At 37.2% G+C, this 21310-nt stretch overlaps 1 protein-coding gene, 1 long non-coding RNA gene and 1 pseudogene across 2 annotated transcripts; 1 reads left to right on the top strand and 2 right to left on the bottom strand.

Annotated features, from left to right (window-relative positions):
* Positions 1-6468: 6468 nt before the first annotated feature.
* LOC142170664 (uncharacterized) lies at positions 6469-8708 on the bottom strand. The gene is made up of 3 exons (XR_012699990.1): positions 8198-8708; positions 7595-7651; positions 6469-6745 (listed from the first exon to the last, which is right to left on the bottom strand). It is a non-coding gene; the product is annotated as an uncharacterized LOC142170664 (long non-coding RNA).
* A 573-nt stretch (positions 8709-9281) lies between these two features.
* On the top strand, positions 9282-11262 carry LOC107792001 (oligopeptide transporter 4-like; annotated as a pseudogene).
* Positions 11263-11606: 344 nt separating this feature from the next.
* LOC107812354 (oligopeptide transporter 2-like) lies at positions 11607-20553 on the bottom strand. The gene is made up of 6 exons (XM_075232708.1): positions 20185-20553; positions 19332-19429; positions 18323-18886; positions 12733-12906; positions 12384-12567; positions 11607-12242 (listed from the first exon to the last, which is right to left on the bottom strand). The coding sequence occupies exons 1-6, from the start codon at positions 20551-20553 to the stop codon at positions 11625-11627; spliced, it is 2007 nt and encodes a 668-aa protein (XP_075088809.1). The 3' UTR covers positions 11607-11624.
* Positions 20554-21310: the final 757 nt, after the last annotated feature.

Below are 21310 nucleotides of genomic sequence, written 5' to 3'. Positions count from 1 at the left end.
TTCTGTTAAATGAATTTCAGATTATGCTAGATTCCTATCTTTATGAATTACAAATTTTATCCAGTCTAATTTAAGACCTCTTGCCAAATTCGCCATACTTTCTTGAATCGTTATTCCTATGATAATATTTTTAATTTATTTTATTAAAAGAGGTCAAACCTCCTTTTTTCATAGCACCATGATAAGTACTAGTAATAATACTTTATACGTTCATCAAAATGTAGTAATATACTTATATTATTATTATTATTATTATTTTAATACTATTACTATTGTTATTATTATTATTCTTTATTATTTAATACATACAAGTGTCTAAAGCATGACTTGACTTTCTTCTTCCTCTACTAGATTTTTCAGTTAACGTAACTGTGGAATTTGGCAGGTTTTGGGATACGGTTGGGCTGGGCTTTTAAGGAAATACGTGGTTGAGCCGGCCCATATGTGGTGGCCCAGTACACTTGTTCAGATCTCCTTATTCCGGTGCATTTCCTTTCTCTATATGCTTTAGTTATTATTATTATTATTATTATTATTATTATTATTATTATTATTATTATTATTTAAGCTTCAAATTGCAATTAATAATGTCACACTTTTGTTTCTGCTTGGTTAAAAATTATTGTGGATTGAGAATCTTTTCCTGGAATCTTATTATATCATCGTTATTTTCTAAATTCATTATTAAACTATAAGCAAATGGTCTTTGGTTTGATCGGACACAAATATCTTCAGAGAACTTAAGAATTCCCACCAAAAAGACAGAAAGCTAGTGGGAAAAGAAAAAATTAAAGAAGAAAATGAAAGAGAAAGGAACAAAATTTATGTACCCTAAACCAATGCACCTCACTGATTAATCTTATAGGTGTTGAATTATGTCAAATTTCCATCCCACATCGGTGGGTTAAGGAGTTGGTGGGAAACTTTTCCCCTATAAAAGAAGGCTTAATGTTTAGGATTTAAACACACCTCTCATTTGCCTTCTCATCTGTTTAAGGCATTTGTATCTTCTCTCTTTAGTATTATTTCACTTGTATTTTTGGAGTGGAATAAAATATTGGTTGTGTCCGAGGAGTAGGCAAAATTAGCCGAACCTCGTAAATTCTGGTGTTCCCTTTATTGTTGCTTTATTGTCTTATTTATTATTTGGTGGCTGTCATAATTTTTGGTATAGTAGTTGTGACTTATTCACACTATATACATTTGGCTTCCGCAACAATTGGTATCAGAGCCAAGGTACTGTCTTAGTATGCTCTGTGGTTGCAGCATAGTCTGATCTTCCACATCAGAAAAGATTTATCTTGGTAACTGTGTCAAGATTCTGTCTTAGTATGCTCTGTGGTTGCAGCTTAGTCTGATCTTCCACACCAGAAAGGAAATAATCTTGATTTGTGTCGTCAGCTATTAAATAATATTTGTGTCAAAGATGGGAGACAATAAACAAGAAGAATCTACATCAAGTGTCAACAATACGTCATCATTGGCATCTTCTCTTATGACAAGAATTGTGTCAAATGCGAAATTTGCGGTAGAAATATTTGACGGGTCCGGACATTTTGGGATGTGGCAAGGCGAGGTTCTAGATGTCCTTTTTCAACAAGGGCTAGATCTTGCTATTGAAGAAAAGAGACCAGATGCTATTGGAGAAGAAGATTGGAGAATTATCAATCGTGTTGCTTGCGGTACCATTCGATCCTACCTTGCTAGAGAGCAGAAATATCCATACACAAAGGAAACTTCTGCAAGTAGATTATGGAAAGCACTGGAGGATAAATTTTTGAAGAAAAACAGTCAAAATAAATTGTACATGAAGAAGAGACTGTTTCACTTCACCTATGTTCCTGGTACCACGATGAATGAACATATCACCAGTTTCAATAAGTTGGTCACAGATTTGCAAAATATGGATACAACTTATGATGATGGTGACTTGGCCTTGATGTTGTTGGCGTCACTTCCTGATGAGTACGAGCACCTTGAAACTACTCTACTCCATGGAAATGACGAAGTTTCTCTCAGAGAAGTTTGTTCGGCTTTGTACAGCTATGAACAAAGAAAGCGAGAAAAACATAAGGGCGGAGAAGGAGAAGCACTATTTGTGAGGGGTCGTCCTCAAAATCAAACGAGGACAAAGAAGGGAAGATCCAAGTCAAAATCCAGACCCAGCAAAGATGAATGTGCCTTTTGTCGAGAAAAAGGGCACTGGAAGAAAGACTGTCCGAAGTTGAAGAATAAGGCCAAATATAATAATGGAAAGGCCATTATGGATTCAAATGTAGCTGATTGTGATGAATCAGACTTCTCATTAGTTACAACAAAGTCATCAACATCATCAGACATATGGTTGATGGACTCAGCTTGTAGCCATCATATGTGTCCCAACAGGGACTGGTTTGTGGAATTTCAAGAAGGAGAATATGGAGTCATCCACACAGCGGATAACAGCCCTCTTACCTCATATGGCATTGGTTCAATACGATTAAGGAACCATGACGGAATGATCAGAACATTAACAGATGTTCGATATGTACCGGATTTGAAGAAGAATCTCATCTCTGTGGGAGCCCTAGAATCAAAAGGGTTCAAAATCATTGCAGAAAATGGAGTGATGAGAGTATGCTCCGGTGCACTAGTGGTAATGAAGGCTAATCGGAAGAATAATAATATGTACCGCTATCGTGGCAGTACAGTTATTGGGACAGCGACAGTGACATCCAGTGACGACAAAAAGGCAGAAGCAACCAAGCTATGGCACATGCGCTTGGGACATGCTGGAGGAAAATCCTTGAAAACTCTATCAGATCAAGGATTGTTAAAAGGAGTAAAGGCTTGCAACTTGGAGTTTTGTGAGCATTGTGTTAAAGGGAAACAGACAAGGGTTAAATTTGGTACAGCGATCCATAATACTAAAGGCATTTTGGATTATGTACACTCTGATGTTTGGGGTCCTTCCAAAACACCTTCATTGGGTGGGAAGCACTATTTTGTAACCTTTGTTGATGATTTTTCTCAAAGAGTGTGGGTGTATACAATGAAAAACAAAGATGAAGTGTTGGGAATTTTTCTCAAATGGAAGACGATGGTGGAGAATCAAACAGGCAAGAGGATCAAGTATATTCGCACAGACAATGGAGGTGAATACAAAAATGATCATTTCAATAAGGTTTGTGAAAATGATGGCATCGTCCGACACTTCACTGTTAGACATACACCACAACAAAATGGAGTGGCAGAACGTATGAACCGGACCTTGCTGGAGAAGGTACGGTGTATGTTGTCCAATGTTGGCTTGGGCAAAGAATTTTGGGCTGAGGCAATTACATATGCATGCCACCTCATTAATCGTCTATCATCTGCTGCTATTGATGGCAAGACACCATTTGAAAAATGGTATGGAAAACCTGTTGTAGATTATAACTCTTTGCACGTGTTTGGCTCAACAACATATTATCATGTGACGGAGTCAAAATTGGATCCAAAGGCAAATAAGGCTATTTTTATGGGAATTACTTCTGGAGTCAAAGGATATCGCTTATGGTGTCCTATGACAAAGAAAGTAATATTCAGCAGGGATGTTACCTTTGATGAATCTGCTATGGTAAATAAGGTAACAGAAGATACCAAACAAAATGAAGGTGCTTCTAAGCAGGTGGAGTTTGAGGGAAAATTTATTTTTCCTACACAAGAAGCAGAGGAGGAAACAAATGAAGATTATCCTCTAGAAGGAGAGCCAGTAGAGGAGATTCCAACTCAGGAACCTCAACAACAACTTGAATCAATAGCAACCAGCAGGCCAAAAAGAACAATAACGAAACCTGTTCGTCTCATAGAGACGGTTGCTTGTGCAACCTCAATTGTAGCTGATGATGTTCCTACTACTTATAAAGACGTTGTCCAAAGTTCAGAAGAAGATAAGTGGAGGATTGCCATGAATGATGAAAAACAGTCCCTTCATCAGAATCATACATGGAGATTGGCCAATCTCCCGAAGGGAAAGAAAGCAATTGGGTGCAAATGGGTATTTGCAAAGAAGGAAGGATTTCCTAACCAAGTAGATGTTCGCTACAAAGCAAGATTGGTGGCCAAAGGATATGCTCAAAAGGAGGGAATTGATTACAATGAAGTGTTTTCTCCAGTTGTAAAACATTCCTCCATTAGAATTATGTTGGCTTTGGTAGCACAATTGGATTTGGAACTAGTTCAGATGGATGTAAAAACTGCGTTTTTACATGGAAACTTGGAGGAGGAAATCTACATGACTCAGCCAGAAGGATTCAAAGTTGCTGGAAAAGAAAATATGGTGTGCAAACTTGAAAAATCGTTGTACGGATTGAAACAATCTTCTAGACAATGGTACAAGCGATTTGACGAGTTTATGTTGCGGCAAGGGTACAAGAGAAGCAAATACGATCATTGTGTGTATTTGAACAAGCTTAAAGATGGTTCCTTTGTATATCTTCTCCTATATGTTGATGATATGTTGATAGCTTCCAAGAATTTGGAAGAAATTGATAAGTTGAAAATTCAACTGAAGAAGGAGTTCGAGATGAAGGATTTGGGTGAGGCAAAGAAAATTCTTGGCATGGAGATAATTAGAGATAGACGTTCAAAGAAACTCTGTTTATCTCAAAAGGAATATTTGAAGAGAGTACTTCAACGTTTTGGCATAGATGACAAGACTAAGCCAGTTAGTACTCCACTTGCTTCCCATTTTAAGCTAAGTACTACTATGTCGCCAATGGATGAAGTTGAACGAAAGTATATGTCAAAGGTACCATACGCAAATGTTGTTGGTAGCTTGATGTATGCAATGGTTTGCACAAGGCCTGACATTTCACAAGCTGTTGGAGTTATTAGCAGATATATGCACAATCCAGGGAAGGAGCATTGGCAAGCTGTGAAGTGGATTCTACGGTATATTCATAATACTGTAGATGTCGGGTTAGTTTTTGAGCAGGAAGACAAGCAGTCTGTAGTTGGATATTGTGACTCAGATTTTGCGGGTGATCTGGACAAACGAAGATCAACTACTGGTTATGTGTTTACTTTTGCAAAGGCACCAGTTAGTTGGAAGTCTACTTTGCAGTCAACAGTTGCTTTGTCTACAACAGAGGCAGAGTACATGGCTATTACAGAGGCTGTGAAGGAGGCAATTTGGCTTCAAGGATTGCTAAAGGAGCTTGGTGTTGAACAAAAAGGTATCACAATTTTTTGTGATAGTCAAAGTGCTATTCAATTAGCGAAGAACCAAGTTTATCATGCAAGGACGAAGCACATTGATGTTCGGTATCATTTTGTACGAGAAATCATAGAAGAAGGTGGAGTCACAGTGAAGAAAATTCATACTACGGAGAATCCTGCTGATATGCTGACAAAGGTGGTGACTGCGGTCAAGTTTCAACATTGTTTGGATTTGATCAACATTGTTAAACACTGAAGATTGAAGATGAAGACACAACCAAAATTTGTTACCGAGAGAAAATTGAAGATGTGGAATTTTGCCAAGGTGGAGATTTGTTGAATTATGTCAAATTTCCATCCCACATCGGTGGAATAAGGAGTTGGTGGGAAACTTTTCCCCTATAAAAGAAGGCTTAATGTTTAGGATTTAAACACACCTCTCATTTGCCTTCTCATCTGTTTAAGGCATTTGTATCTTCTCTCTTTAGTATTATTTCACTTGTATTTTTGGAGTGGAATAAAATATTGGTTGTGTCCGAGGAGTAGGCAAAATTAGCCGAACCTCGTAAATTCTGGTGTTCCCTTTATTGTTGCTTTATTGTCTTATTTATTATTTGGTGGCTGTCATAATTTTTGATATAGTAGTTGTGACTTATTCACACTATATACATTTGGCTTCCGCAATAATAGGAATGTATATTTTTAGCCGCTCTCAATAATAATAGCCGACAATATATATATATTTGTAAACATGTGAATTATATACGTATAATATACATATTTTATACGCTTCTTGGCTAGCGAATGCAATTAGTTTTGGCTGACTAGCCAATTTTGTACTTTGCTCGAAATTTTATTTCAAAGCTTATTAGGTTATGTAGTTTATTGTTGTGTTCAATTGTATTTTCTTAAATGTGATTTTGGAAAAAAGAGAGGGAAAAAGCATGATATAAAAATGTAAAACTTAGTTTTCGATGATGTGTCTGTCTTTACGGTGAACCATCTCTTTACAATTATTAGATATTGACAATCACTAATCTTTTGTTTCTGCTAACTGGTCTATGATAACTAATAAGTTTTCGCTTGCTTATGTCACACCCTAACCTTGGGAGGTGTGGCTGGCACCCGATGCCCGAAGGCCCGAGCGAACCAACCATGAGATATGATCCGAAATATAATAACCTGCAGGCAGAAGAGCCCAACACGACATATATATATAAACTAGGCTAACAAGGCTGTATATATATATATATATATATATATATATATATATATATAAACTAGGCCAACAAGGCTGTAACAACAGTATAACAGCTATCCAGAAGGCCGATAGGGCGATACGAAAAATATATATATACAATGACCGCTAGTCTGCAAGCCTCTAAGAGTGTAAGACAATCTCAACAGGGCGGGACAAAGCCCCCGACATGCCCAAAACCACACATATACATCTGTAATAGTACCTATGGACTCAAAGTCAGCAACTCCGAAGAAGTGGAGTGCGAAACCCAACGCTGATCCTGGGGGTCCTACTGAGGAGGCACGCCACTCTGTCTATTCGAACCTGTGGGCATGAACACAGCGCATAAAAATGCGTCAGTACGAAATATGTACTGAATATGTAGGGCGACAAGTGTAACATGAAAAATGTAATTAACAAGAGAAGAGACATAGAGATAATTTGAATTCTGAAACTAGCCTCGGTAGGAAACTAAAATTCAACATGGATATAAATGTATGCTCGTGACACCGTCGTTCACTATCGCTACTTATAATATATCACATTATATAATAATAAATCCCTCTGTGGGGCTATAATATCCATAACATACCCGGCCATAATAAAGGCTCGGTAGAATCGTACCCCGCCACGTGAAGCTCGGTAATCCCAACTGATCAGTGGTTACACAATATGTGTCATACCCAGCCGTCTATAATGCGGCTCGGTAATGAAAGTAAATACATACATATACTAAATCATAAATTATATAGGTGCAATGCGAAACCAACCTTAAAAGACGTATTCTAAGAAGAGTCGAAGTGGCCTATCATCATTATTCCCCGACTATCATGGTTGTGGCTAAAAATATTTAATTTTCAACTACGAGCCAACAAGTACTAAGAACATGAGAGTTGTGTATTATGAGTACCTTTGAAGTAAATGTTACTTATTCATGATTTATATGAACGTCGAAAGGAGAACGAGTAAAAAGGCTCTAGTTCTTTTTAAGCAAGGAACAAGGAAATCCGAGAATTCATAGATATCCTCTAGAGTAAGCAATCTATGAGAAAAGATCAGGTCTAAGCATCTTTATAAGTTGAAGGTGAAATAACTCGAATCCGACGAGACAATTTGATAAACGTTTATTCGAATTCTAGTCATGCCGAAAAGTATAGCGAAAGCCCTACATACCTTGTCGATGGAGTTATATACTGTTTCCAAGACCTCAAAAGCCTTAGGAATGATTTCCTACATAATACAAACCATTCAAAATCAAATTCAAGCTCATAGCTTAAATAATTCTTCATTTAGACATTTACGCGAACAACTTGTGGCCATGAATTTGTAGACTCTTTTGTAGATTAATTTTCCCCCAACACAGCACCAAATTTTACTTTACTACATCTCCTCATTGATATGATTCCATGCATGTCTTCACATATCCAAACAACACAATAAATCCATATAGAACAACCCCAACAAAACAGTAGTAAGTAGTACATTCCAAGTATGAACATTTTAATAAGTAGTTCTTAGATGGGGAAAGTTTTATAATTTTATGAGCAAAAAGAAACATGTGGTTTACTAATTTATTAATCTGCACAAGTAAACAAGCATAGTTAATGAATGTTTCATGTCTTCAAAGGATGAGTTGTAATAAGACTAATCCTATTATTGGGACTAGAAAACGGATAGATTCAGTTGATAATCTGACGCAGAGTAGGTCCCATGTTGCAAGAAACTTTGTTCTTATGGTAGAAGTTTACAAAGATCAAAGAGGAAGTTAAATCATACCTTATGTGACCAGAATTACTCAAAATTCGAAATTACTTCAAGGCGGAGTCTTGTTATGAAAAGTGAAACACAGAAGAATTCATGATTCCGAAGCTACCATGGTGTTCTCCATCTTGAGGATGACTAAATTGTTGTTATGCTTGGCTAGATGGATGGGAGAAGTTTGAGAGGAAATCCCTAGGTTTTTGGTTCTGTTTTGGAGAGGATAAAACGCAGGGGTTCTGTTTTAAAAATTGACTTAAATAAAGAAATTTTGACTAAACCCGACTAGGCACACTGTTCCCGTAACAGTGTGCACCCCTGTACAAAAATGTTAATATCTCTCTACTCCGAAGTCGTATTAACGAACGGTTTGTTGCGTTGGAAACTAAACTCATAGACCTTCGATTCGGTAGGTAGAACACACCATAACTCCCAGTATATTGAGAGAAAAGGTCATCAACATTTTATCCAAATTCCAGTGAAATTTAAACTCGTAACTTGCGCGCGATCTTTGTCGAATTTTTAATCACAACTCAAATGACTTCCAATCTTAACGTATAACTATCACATCATTTAAATATCTCATAGAAATTATCTTCCTATCGAATTATCCCATTTACAGCATGATAACGCCGAATACACAAGGTGTAACAGCTTAATTCTTATGTCTACTTCACTTTTTTATGTAATCCAAACAAAGCTATAATCAAGCCATACATGACCAGTGGACAATCACATAGTGTCATCTAAATTTCATTTTCTTTTTGGCTCCTATCATTTCTTCATATTAATTGTTTTAATTCAAGATAAGGATACATATAAAATATAACAAATTTTATTATATACATATACACACACACGAATGTACAAGAATTTTGATTGATTTAGTTATTCAGCTAACAAGCACTCTTACAAAGTCATTAATTTTATAGGGCACTCCATGAAAAAGAAGATGAAGATGAAGATGACAATGAAATTGCGAATGGCAAAGGAAACAAGCGGGAAATGTCCCGTGCAAAGTTCTTTGTGATAGCATTAGTATGCAGTTTTTCATGGTACTTATTCCCTGGTTATATCTTCCAAGCTCTATCAAGTATTTCATGGGTGTGTTGGGCATATCCAAACTCAGTCACTGCTCAACAGATTGGATCACCTGTGAATAAGTAGCCACGTTAGAGTGGGCTACTAGTGATCGCCTAGGAGTCGGGGCGTTCACGTTAGACTGGGCCACTGTAGCTTCATTCTTGTTCAGTCCTCTTATTTGTCCATTCTTTGCAATAGCCAATGTCTTTGTTGGCTATGCCTTGATAATGTATGTAGTGATTCCTGTATCCTACTGGGGTTTCAATGCCAAAAATTTCCCTCTATATTCGTCTGATTTGTTTACCGCACAAGGTCAGGAGTATAACATATCACTGATTGTGAATAAGCAATTTAATCTTGATTTAGCCGAGTATGAGAAGCAAGGGAGAATAAACCTGAGCCTTTTCTTTACTCTTACTTATGGATTTGGATTTGCCACCATTGCTTCTACGCTCACTCATGTTGCTTTATTTTATGGAAGGTTATATTCTCCTCATTTTTCCTTTCCATAAGCAATTTTAGTTCGTTTAAATTTATACGTTCCAAGCCTGAGTTCTCACATTTACTGGTCCTTCATGAAGAGAAATTTACCAACGCTATCGAGCTTCCTCAGAAGGAAAGGTCGATGTCCACACGAGGCTGATGAGAAGATACAAAGACATACCTTCGTGGTGGTTTTACTTGCTTCTTTTCGTGACAATTCTTGTATCACTTGCCCTCTGCATTTTCCTGAAGAATCAGGTTCAGATGCCTTACTGGGGACTCATCCTTGCCGCTGTCCTTGCTTTCACATTCACCCTTCCCATCAGCATCATTACTGCAACCACGAATCAGGTAACCTAAATGCTGATCTATCCTTCTCTTTGATTGTCTGATATGACCACAGACTTCCAATTTACCTATTATATTGTTTTTTTTTTCTGTTTTTGGTTTCGGCATAGTAAGATACCACGACTGATTGCTTTGTGTATTTGTTCATTCCGTCAGACTCCAGGACTGAACATAATCACCGAGTACATTATGGGGGTGTTATATCCTGGAAGACCTATTGCTAATGTGTGTTTCAAGACTTATGGCTATATGAGCATGACTCAAGCAATCTCTTTTCTCAGTGATTTCAAGCTTGGTCATTATATCCGCGGTCAATGTTTTTAGTTCAGGTACGATTTTATCCCATAGTAAGTTATGCAGAGTTCAATACATGCTAAATACTTCAACCTAGGTAGTAAATCTACAATAACCTCCAAATTCAAGAGTTTTAGTGTTACACTCTTGAACACTAACCTAGCTAGGTTCCTTTCTCTTAGAATCACTGCTTGACGTTCTCTCTGTTCCAGTTCCTTGGAACCATAATTGCAGGAACAGTTAACCTGAGTGTAGCATGGTGGCTTTTGGATTCTATAGACAACATATGTCATCAGGATAAATTTTCCAACAGCCCTTGGACTTGCCCCGGTGATCACGTCTTCTTTGATGCATCAGTAATTTGGGGTCTCGTGAGTCCTAAGCGGATATTTGGTCATCTTGGCAATTACTCAGCACTAAACTGGTTCTTTCTTGGAGGAATGCTTGGACCAGTTGTAGTGTGGTTACTACATAAGTCGTTCCCGAAGCAAACGTGGATACCCCTTATTAACCTTCCAGTACTTCTTGGAGCAACAGCTATGATGCCACCAGCAACTGCACTCAACTACAATTCTTGGATTTTGGTCGGGACGATTTTCAACTTTTTTGTTTTCAGGTATAGGAAGAAATGGTGGCAGAGGTATAACTATATCCTATCAGCAGCTTTAGATGTTGGAGTTGCCTTTATGGCTGTGTTGCTCTACTTTAGTGTGGGAATGGAGAATAGAAGCATAAATTGGTGGGGAAATAATGACCCTGAGCATTGTGATTTAGCATATTGTCCTACAGCCAAGGGCATATCTGTAGACGGTTGTCCTACTTTTTAAGTTTCTCCAATGGGTTTTCTCCATCGGAAACACGTATGGTTTTTCTTTAACAGATATTTAGTTTTTACACATTGTAGGGAAAATTCCCCCCCCCCCCCCCCCGACAAGGAAATGCGAAACCACTAGCTTATAAATTGTTCTATACTCACGTTTGAAATTGTATATAGCTTTTCGTTCTTGTGTGGTTCAGGTTGTGTCTTGTTCCTTTGTATTTTATTGAACAAGTACCGATTGGATATAAGATCAAACTTAATGCAATTGATTTTCAGTATCAATTTAAACCCAATACTGGTACCCTAAAGCAGTAATGCCATTGATCACAAGGCAATATACATACCAAAAGATCAAAGAAAACCACTGAATTACAACTATGAGCAGAAACCTAACGATATTATAAGTACTAGAAATGATCAAAGCAATGGACAGCCATCAACTTGAATTCCTTTAGCAGTTGGACACTTGGCCAAATCGCAGTAGTCGTCAACATTTCCCCACCAATTGATGTTCTCATGATTCGTAAGACCGAAGAACAGATAAATGAAAACCCCCATGAAAGCCAATCCAGCATCCAATGCTGCAGAAAGTACGTAATTGTACCTCTGCCACCATTTCTTTCTGTATCGGAAAATGATGAAATTGAACAAAAATCCAACCACAAACCAACTATTGAAGTTCAAAGTTGAAGCTGGAGGCATTGCTGCTGTTGCTCCAAGTAACACTGGGATATTTATAAGTTTAATCCATCTCTGTTTTGGGAATGACTTGTGTAGCAACCACACTAAGATTGGTGCTATAGCACCTCCCAAAAAGAACCAATTCAGTGCACCATAATTTCCTAGAGGTCCGAAAAATCGCTTTGGTCCTACTAAACCCCAGATCACTGATGCATCATAGAAAACATGGTCACCTCTACAAGTCCATGGACTGCCTTTAGGTAGTGAATCTAATTGACATATGAACGGAATGTGTGTAAGCATATACCACGCCGATGCCATGTTGATAGTTGCAGCAATGAAAGTTCCAACTAGCTGCAAATTTGAAAAATGAAATCAAAGATGTGCTAAGAGTTAAATTTGGATTTCATCCATAGAAATGAAAAGGGGTCGCTAAGTTGGTTATAGAAGAAAAAAAAAAAAGTCAAGAAATGGTTATTTTTACAAGAGTAATACCTGAACTACAAACATTGATCTTGGAGGAATCTTCATATAATGGCCAAGCTTAAAATCTTGGAGAAAAGATACTGCCTGAGCCATGCTTATATAACCATATGTTTTGAAGCAAACATTGGCTATTGGTTTCCCTGGAATTATCAGTCCAATAATATACTCCGTGATCACGTTTAGTCCATGGTGACTGTCACACGAAACAACAACACACTATATATGATTTGAGATATTCTAAGAAAAAAATCTAAACATAATTCCTCATTTTCGACTTACATTGTTTGTTGTGGCTTGAATGATACTAATAGGGAGGGTGAAAATAAGGGCAATGCCACAAGCGAAAATGAGTCCCCACCATGGTAGCTGAATCTCCGATTTCATGACTGTGCAGAGCACAAGAGAGAGCGCAAGTGAGAGAACAAGGATCGTGTGGAACCACCACGAAGGAATGTCGTTGTATTTTCTCATAAGCCTTGTATGTATATCTGTTTTTTCTTTGTATGATGCTCGAAATCGGCCATATATTTCCCTGCTCAAGAATAAACTATCTTTTCAGCTACTTCATATGCATAATTGCATAAACATGTACTAGTTAGTAGTCTCTTATATTTTTAAGAATTAAAGAATAAATGTTGCTTGGATCCTAAAAAATGCATTTTTGAAACAAAAGCGACAATATTTTAGAGGATCCGAGCAACATAACCACACATCTTAATAACTTGTAAAGTTATTGAGAGAAAATTGAAGATGTGGAATTTTGCCAAGGTGGAGATTTGTTGAAGTTTGGCAAAACCTTTTGTCCCACATCGGTGGGAAAAGAAGGGTTGGGGGGATTTTCCCCCTATAAAAGAAGGCTTAATGTTTAGGATTTAAACACACCTCTCATTTGCCTTCTCATCTGTTTAAGGCATTTGTATCTTCTCTCTTTAGTATTATTTCACTTGTATTTTTGGAGTGAAATAAAATATTGGTTGTGTCCGAGGAGTAAGCTAAATTAGCCGAACCTCGTAAATTCTGGTGTTCCCTTTATTGTTGCTTTATTGTCTTATTTATTATTTGGTGGCTGTCATAATTTTTGGTATAGTAGTTGTGACTTATTCACACTATATACATTTGGCTTTCGCAACAATTGGTATCAGAGCCAAGGTACTGTCTAAGTATGCTCTGTGGTTGCAGCATAGTCTGATCTTCCACATCAGAAAAGATTTATCTTGGTAACTGTGTCAAGGTTCTGTCTGAGTATGCTCTGTAGTTGCAGCTTAGTCTGATCTTCTACATCAGAAAGGAAATAATCTTGATTTGTGTCGTCAGCTATTAAATAATATTTGTGTCAAATATGGGAGATAATAAACAAGAAGAATCTACATCAAGTGTCAACAATACGTCATCATTGGCATCTTCGCTTATGACAAGAATTGTGTCAAATGCGAAATTTGCGGTAGAAATTTTTGACGGGTCCGGGCATTTTGGGATGTGGCAAGGCGAGGTTCTAGATGTCCTTTTTCAACAAGGGCTAGATCTTGCTATTGAAGAAAAGAGACCAGATGCTATTGGAGAAGAAGATTGGAGAATTATCAATCGTGTTGCTTGCGGTATCATTCGATCCTACCTTGCTAGAGAGCAGAAATATCCATACACAAAGGAAACTTCTGCAAGTAGATTATGGAAAGCACTGGAGGATAAATTTTTGAAGAAAAACAGTCAAAATAAATTGTACATGAAGAAGAGACTGTTTCACTTCACCTATGTTCCTGGTACCACGATGAATGAACATATCACCAGTTTCAATAAGTTGGTCACAGATTTGCAAAATATGGATACAACTTATGATGATGGTGACTTGGCCTTGATGTTGTTGGCGTCACTTCCTGATGAGTACGAGCACCTTGAAACTACTCTACTCCATGGAAATGACGAAGTTTCTCTCAGAGAAGTTTGTTCGGCTTTGTACAGCTATGAACAAAGAAAGCGAGAAAAACAGAAGGGCGGAGAAGGAGAAGCACTATTTGTGAGGGGTCGTCCTCAAAATCAAACGAGGACAAAGAAGGGAAGATCCAAGTCAAGATCCAGACCCAGCAAAGATGAATGTGCTTTTTGTCGAGAAAAAGGGCACTGGAAGAAAGACTGTCCGAAGTTGAAGAATAAGGCCAAACATAACAATGGAAAGGCCATTATGGATTCAAATGTAGCTAATTGTGATGATTCAGACTTCTCATTAGTTACAACAGAGTCATCAACATCATCAGACATATGGTTGATGGACTCGGCTTGTAGCTATCATATGTGTCCCAACAGGGACTGGTTTGTGGAATTTCAAGAAGGAGAATATGGAGTCATCCACACAGCGGATAACAGCCCTCTTACCTCATATGGCATTGGTTCAATACGATTAAGGAACCATGATGGAATGATCAGAACATTAACAGATGTTCGATATGTACCGGATTTGAAGAAGAATCTCATCTCTGTGGGAGCCCTAGAATCAAAAGGGTTCAAAATCATTGCAGAAAATGGAGTAATGAGAGTATGCTCCGGTGCACTAGTGGTAATGAAGGCTAATCGGAAGAATAATAATATGTACCGCTATTGTGGCAGTACAGTTATTGGGACAGCGACAGTGACATCTAGTGACGACAAAGAGGCAGAAGCAACCAAGCTATGGCACATGCGCTTGGGACATGCTGGAGGAAAATCCTTGAAAACTCTATCAGATCAAGGATTGTTAAAAGGAGTCAAGGCTTGCAACTTGGAATTTTGTGAGCATTGTGTTAAAGGGAAACAGACAAGGGTTAAATTTGGTACAGCGATCCATAATACTAAAGGCATTTTGGATTATGTACACTCTGATGTTTGGGGTCCTTCCAAAACAACTTCATTGGGTGGGAAGCACTATTTTGTAACCTTTGTTGATGATTTTTCCCGAAGAGTATGGGTGTATACAATGAAGAGCAAAGATAAAGTGTTGGGAATTTTTCTCAAATGGAAGACGATGGTGGAGAATCAGACAGGCAGGAAGATCAAGTGTATTCGCACAGACAATGGAGGTGAATACAAAAATGATCATTTCAATAAGGTCTGTGAAAATGATGGCATCGTCCGACACTTCACTGTTAGACATACACCACAACAGAATGGAGTGGCAGAACGTATGAACCGGACCTTGCTGGAGAAGGTACGGTGTATGTTGTCCAATGCTGGCTTGGGCAAAGAATTTTGGGCTGAGGCAATTACATATGCATGCCACCTCATTAATCGTCTACCATCTGCTGCCATTGATGGCAAGACACCATTTGAAAAATGGTACGGAAAACCTGCTGTAGATTATAACTCTTTGCACGTGTTTGGCCCAACTGCATATTATCATGTGACGGAGTCAAAATTGGATCCAAGGGCAAAGAAGGCTATTTTTATGGGAATTACTTCTGGAGTCAAAGGATATCGCTTATGGTGTCCTATGACAAAGAGAGTAATATTCAGCAGAGATGTTACCTTTGATGAATCTGCTATGGTAAATAAGGTAACAGAAGACACCAAACAAAATAAAGGTGCTTCTAAACAGGTGGAGTTTGAGGGAAAATTTATTTTTCCTACACAAGAAGCAGAGGAGGAAACAAATGAAGATTACCCTCTGGAAGGAGAGCCAGTAGAGGAGATTCCAACTCAGGAACCTCAACAACAACTTGAATCAATAGCAACCAGCAGGCCAAAAAGAACAATAACAAAACCTGTTCGTCTCATAGAGACGGTTGCTTGTGCAACCTCAATTGTAGCTGATGATGTTCCTACTACTTATAAAGACGCTGTCCAAAGTTCAGAAGAAGATAAGTGGAGGATTGCCATGAATGATGAAATACAGTCCCTTCATCAGAATCATACATGGAGATTGGCCAATCTCCCGAAGGGAAAGAAAGCAATTGGGTGCAAATGGGTATTTGCAAAGAAAGAAGGATTTCTTAACCAATTAGATGTTCGCTACAAAGCAAGATTGGTGGCCAAAGGATATGCTCAAAAGGAGGGAATTGATTACAATGAAGTGTTTTCTCCAGTTGTAAAACATTCCTCCATTAGAATTATGTTGGCTTTGGTAGCACAATTGGATTTGGAACTAGTTCAGATGGATGTAAAAACTGCGTTTTTACATGGAAACTTGGAGGAGGAAATCTACATGACTCAGCCAGAAGGATTCAAAGTTGCTGGAAAAGAAAATATGGTGTGCAAACTTGAAAAATCGTTGTACGGATTGAAACAATCTTCTAGACAATGGTACAAGCGATTTGACGAGTTTATGTTGCGGCAAGGGTACAAGAGAAGCAAATACGATCATTGTGTGTATTTGCACAAGCTTAAAGATGGTTCCTTTGTATATCTTCTCCTATATGTTGATGATATGTTGATAGCTTCCAAGAATTTGGAAGAAATTGATAAGTTGAAGATTCAACTGAAGAAGGAGTTCGAGATGAAGGATTTGGGTGAGGCAAAGAAAATTCTTGGCATGGAGATAATTAGAGATAGACGTTCAAAGAAACTCTGTTTATCTCAAAAGGAATATTTGAAGAGAGTACTTCAACGTTTTGGCATAGATGACAAGACTAAGCCAGTTAGTACTCCACTTGCTTCCCATTTTAAGCTAAGTACTATTATGTCGCCAATGGATGAAGCTGAACGAGAGTATATGTCAAAGGTACCATACGCAAATGTTGTTGGTAGCTTGATGTATGCAATGGTTTGCACAAGGCCTGACATTTCACAAGCTGTTGGAGTTATTAGCAGATATATGCACAATCCAGGGAAGGAGCATTGGCAAGCTGTGAAGTGGATTCTACGGTATATTCATAATACTGTAGATGTCGGGTTAGTTTTTGAGCAGGAAGACAATCAGTCTGTAGTTGGATATTGTGACTCAGATTTTGCGGGTGATCTGGACAAACGAAGATCAACTACTGGTTATGTGTTTACTTTTGCAAAGGCACCAGTTAGTTGGAAGTCTACTTTGCAGTCAACAGTTGCTTTGTCTACAACAGAGGCAGAGTACATGGCTATTACAGAGGCTGTGAAAGAGGCAGTTTGGCTTCAAGGATTGCTAAAAGAGCTTGGTGTTGAACAAAAAGGTATCACAATTTTTTGTGATAGTCAAAGTGCTATTCAATTAGCGAAGAACCAAGTTTATCATGCAAGGACGAAGCACATTGATGTTCGGTATCATTTCGTACGAGAAATCATAGAAGAAGGTGGAGTCACAGTGAAGAAAATTCATACTACGGAGAATCCTGCTGATATGCTGACAAAGGTGGTGACTGCGGTCAAGTTTCAACATTGTTTGGATTTGATCAACATTGTTGAAAACTGAAGATTGAATGAAGACACAATCAAAATTTGTTATTGAGAGAAAATTGAAGATGTGGAATTTTGCCAAGGTGGAGATTTGTTGAATTTGGGCAAAACTATTTGTCCCACATCGGTGGGAAGAGAAGGGTTGGGGGGATTTCCCCCCTATAAAAGAAGGCTTAATGTTTAGGATTTAAACACACCTCTCATTTGCCTTCTCATCTGTTTAAGGCATTTGTATCTTCTCTCTTTAGTATTATTTCACTTGTATTTTTGGAGTGAAATAAAATATTGGTTGTGTCCGAGGAGTAAGCTAAATTAGCCGAACCTCGTAAATTCTGGTGTTCCCTTTATTGTTGCTTTATTGTCTTATTTATTATTTGGTGGCTGTCATAATTTTTGGTATAGTAGTTGTGACTTATTCACACTATATACATTTGGCTTTCGCAACAGAAACAACATCTTTCAGAAATGCAGGGTAAAACTACGTACGTACAATAGACCCTTATAGTTTGCCCCTTCCCAGAATCCGTGCATAGCGTGAGCTTAGTGCACCGGGTTGTCCTTTGCCAGTTAAGTGCAACCAAAATAGGATAATAGCAAAGGATATTTTCACTTACCTCCCATTGAATAAGATGACATGTGTGAGGGTAGCCACAATTGTTGCAAAACTGAGTCCATATGAAAGAGCAAACATGATGCTAAGATTTATTCGTCCTTGCTTCTCATATACAGGCATGTCTATCTCAAATTTGTCATTGACAATAGCTGAAACATTATACTTGTGGCCATTGGCATCAAATAAATTAGTGGAGAAAAGGGGAAATTTGTTGGCATTGTAGAGATTAAAACCCCAATAGGCTGCAGGTATCATGATGTAGACTATTATAACATAGCCAACCAAAATGTTGAGGATGGCAAAGAATGGAGTGACCAATGGACTGGTTAGATATGCAACGACTGACCAATCAAAAGTGAAAGATAAAATGCCAAGCCCATTTTGGCCTGATCCAAGTTGGTGTGCTAATACTGATTTTCGAAATGCCAAACAGAGAACAGAAACTGTTGACAAAGTTTTGAAGAGATATCCAGGGATAATGTACCAAGTGAAACTGCAAGTCATTACTATTAAAAAGAACTTTCCTCTAGAGTAATTGCCACTATTGTCTTTCTCATGTAATGCCCTGCAAAATTTCATAAATGTCAGAATTGTTCAGCTAAGTAATTCGACCAAATGACCAAAAAAGGAAAAAATATATAGAAGCAAACTAATGGTAAACACAGGGAGTAATATTAATAATGTGACATAGTGGAAGAAGGTGAACTCTTGTACATTATTGACAAATTCTAGCATTTGTTACATTATAATTGTAAAACCATTACGTAAGACTAGCTAAAATCATAATTACTAAAACATTTTTGTTATTTTTCTTTTAAAGATTATGTGATGTACTCCTTCATCAAGATAAGAATGTTAGGAACTTGAAATTTCTTTGACCTTAAAATTGTTATTTCTTTGAAAAGTGAAATAACAATTTTTGGGTTGACAAAAATACATAGATATCCTTAAAATTAAAACATGAGAACTATTTCACCAGAAAGTCGTAAGTATTTGTTTATAGTTCTTACCTGAAAATAGAGACTTGAACAAGGGTAGATGGCCACCACATTTCTGCAGGCTCTACTACGTACTTCCTCATAATACCAGCCCAACCATATCCTAAAACCTGAATCCATTGAAAATTGCCATTAACACAAACAAAATAAAGATATTGCTCACAAATAGAAATAGAGTGCTTCTCCAATTGCCACTCATGTGTAATTTAAAATATTGTCTCTTCCAATCTATACTTTGAAGAAAAACCTGCAAACAAAAGGATGTTTTTTCTCACAGAATACTGTTTCAATTTATTTGTACTAGAGGGAGAAGCATATCCAGGATTTTAAGATCATGTGTCCACTAATATCTTTAGATAAATGCTATATGATCATTTGAAAATATAAATTTTTTTGCGATGACCCCAGTTGACGAGCAAATTCTAATTAATATTATTAGCATTCGATGAATTTTCGTACTTTGAAAACTATCTATATTAATAATAGAATCATTACTTACCGTTTAGTAACCAAAAAGTTAAAAGGAAACAACAAAGAAAATAGAAGCATGTTTAATTAATAACTCTAAGGGAGCAAGTAGGAAATAAACTTTGGACCAAAGCTGAACTCATTGACCACTAAGCCAAACTGCCCACTTGAACATGAATTTACATATGCTTATTTAAGAAATAAAATAAAATAAAATAAATATAAGTATTATATGGAGGGGAACATGGGTTCACGTGAACTCAACCACATTCATATTTTGTCACATGACACATGTCGTGTCGTCCGTAACTCTTTTAAATCTAACTTTTTTAATTTATATTCAGTGTCCAGTCTAATTGCGCCAAACAAATAAAGACAAATGGATTAAGAAATGAACCTGGGTAGTAATGACAAGGATCCAACCAGCCAAGAAGGATATTTTCCTGTGATAAAAGACCTTAATAATATCCACAATACTAATAGCATAAGCAGTTCCACCACCAAAACCAGCACCAGCATTAGCAAATATAGAAATCAACACATGTTCTTTCATACTAAAAGGACCTGGATTAAGTGAAAATTCCCTCGAAGCAAATCCAGGCAAATGAAACTTTCTCGTCGGTAGAACTTTTGCCATTAGTTGACCTAATGGTAACGACGCAACTTGTGCAGTAATCATTGAAATAATTAGTGGATTTTGCCTGTAACTAAAGAAAATGTTGATAAATGACAACAATGCACAAGAAATTATCCCCAAAAAACACATTCGAAATGTCCATACTGGCACTGAAGGATCATCATCTGTTGGTACAGTTAAACGAACTTCTTCTACAGTGGATTGTTCGTCTTCATTTTCTAATATCTTCCAGTTTTGTCCTTCTTCCATGTAGAAATATTATTGTGAAGTTGGAGAAGAAAATTTTGAGGGTGGTGTATTTGTATTTTTTTTCCTTTGGAATTTGAATGGTTATATTATATGGTGTTATATTATGATAAGATACTTTATATATAGACTGTATTAGTTGGTTGCCCTAAAATGGTTTGGTTCTGTTTCTTGACGTGAAAATGGAATGGATTCAAAGTTTTGTACGCTTAATTGACTGTTTTATTTATGGATATTCATGCAATTTATTATTTGCAACTCATTGACAGCTAGCTGACTAAGGAAACGTAGTAAAACATGCAAACAGAAATAAATTTATTTCTTTCCTTGAATCTTTTTGTTTCCTTTTCGGGTATTTACGACGTGAATATTTTCTTACATTTTGTTATTTTATTTTATTTAGGAAAAAATATCCTAAAGACTGACGATGTTAAGCAGGATATTCATTAATTTCTAAATTATACCCGTTGAAGATTCTGGTATCTCCTGTAGCTTTTAGCCTTGATGTATATTTGAATTATCTTCTATATTTGCAGACTGAAACTGAAGTAATTGTTACGGACTTACGGGTTACACGACCAAATCAATGCATACAAATGCAATATACATGTGAACTTTTACTTACTTAACCATAGTTAAG

The sequence above is a fragment of the Nicotiana tabacum genome, chromosome 16 (assembly GCF_000715075.1).
Source record: "Nicotiana tabacum cultivar K326 chromosome 16, ASM71507v2, whole genome shotgun sequence".
Lineage (NCBI taxonomy): Eukaryota > Viridiplantae > Streptophyta > Magnoliopsida > Solanales > Solanaceae > Nicotiana > Nicotiana tabacum.
Note: the sequence above shows the minus strand (reverse complement) of the source record. Positions and strands in the feature narration are given on the sequence as shown.

Coding starts and splice junctions, on each gene's coding strand:
- LOC107812354 (XM_075232708.1), bottom strand. CDS start 20,553: ATGTGTTTTTTGGGGATAATTTCTTGTGCATTGTTGTCATTTATCAAC. Junction 19,430..20,184: donor TCCTTGTCATTACTACCCAG/GTTCATTTCTTA, acceptor CAATGGATTCAG/GTTTTAGGATATGGTTGGGC. Junction 12,907..18,322: donor GTCATCTTATTCAATGGGAG/GTAAGTGAAAAT, acceptor ATTCTTGAGCAG/GGAAATATATGGCCGATTTC.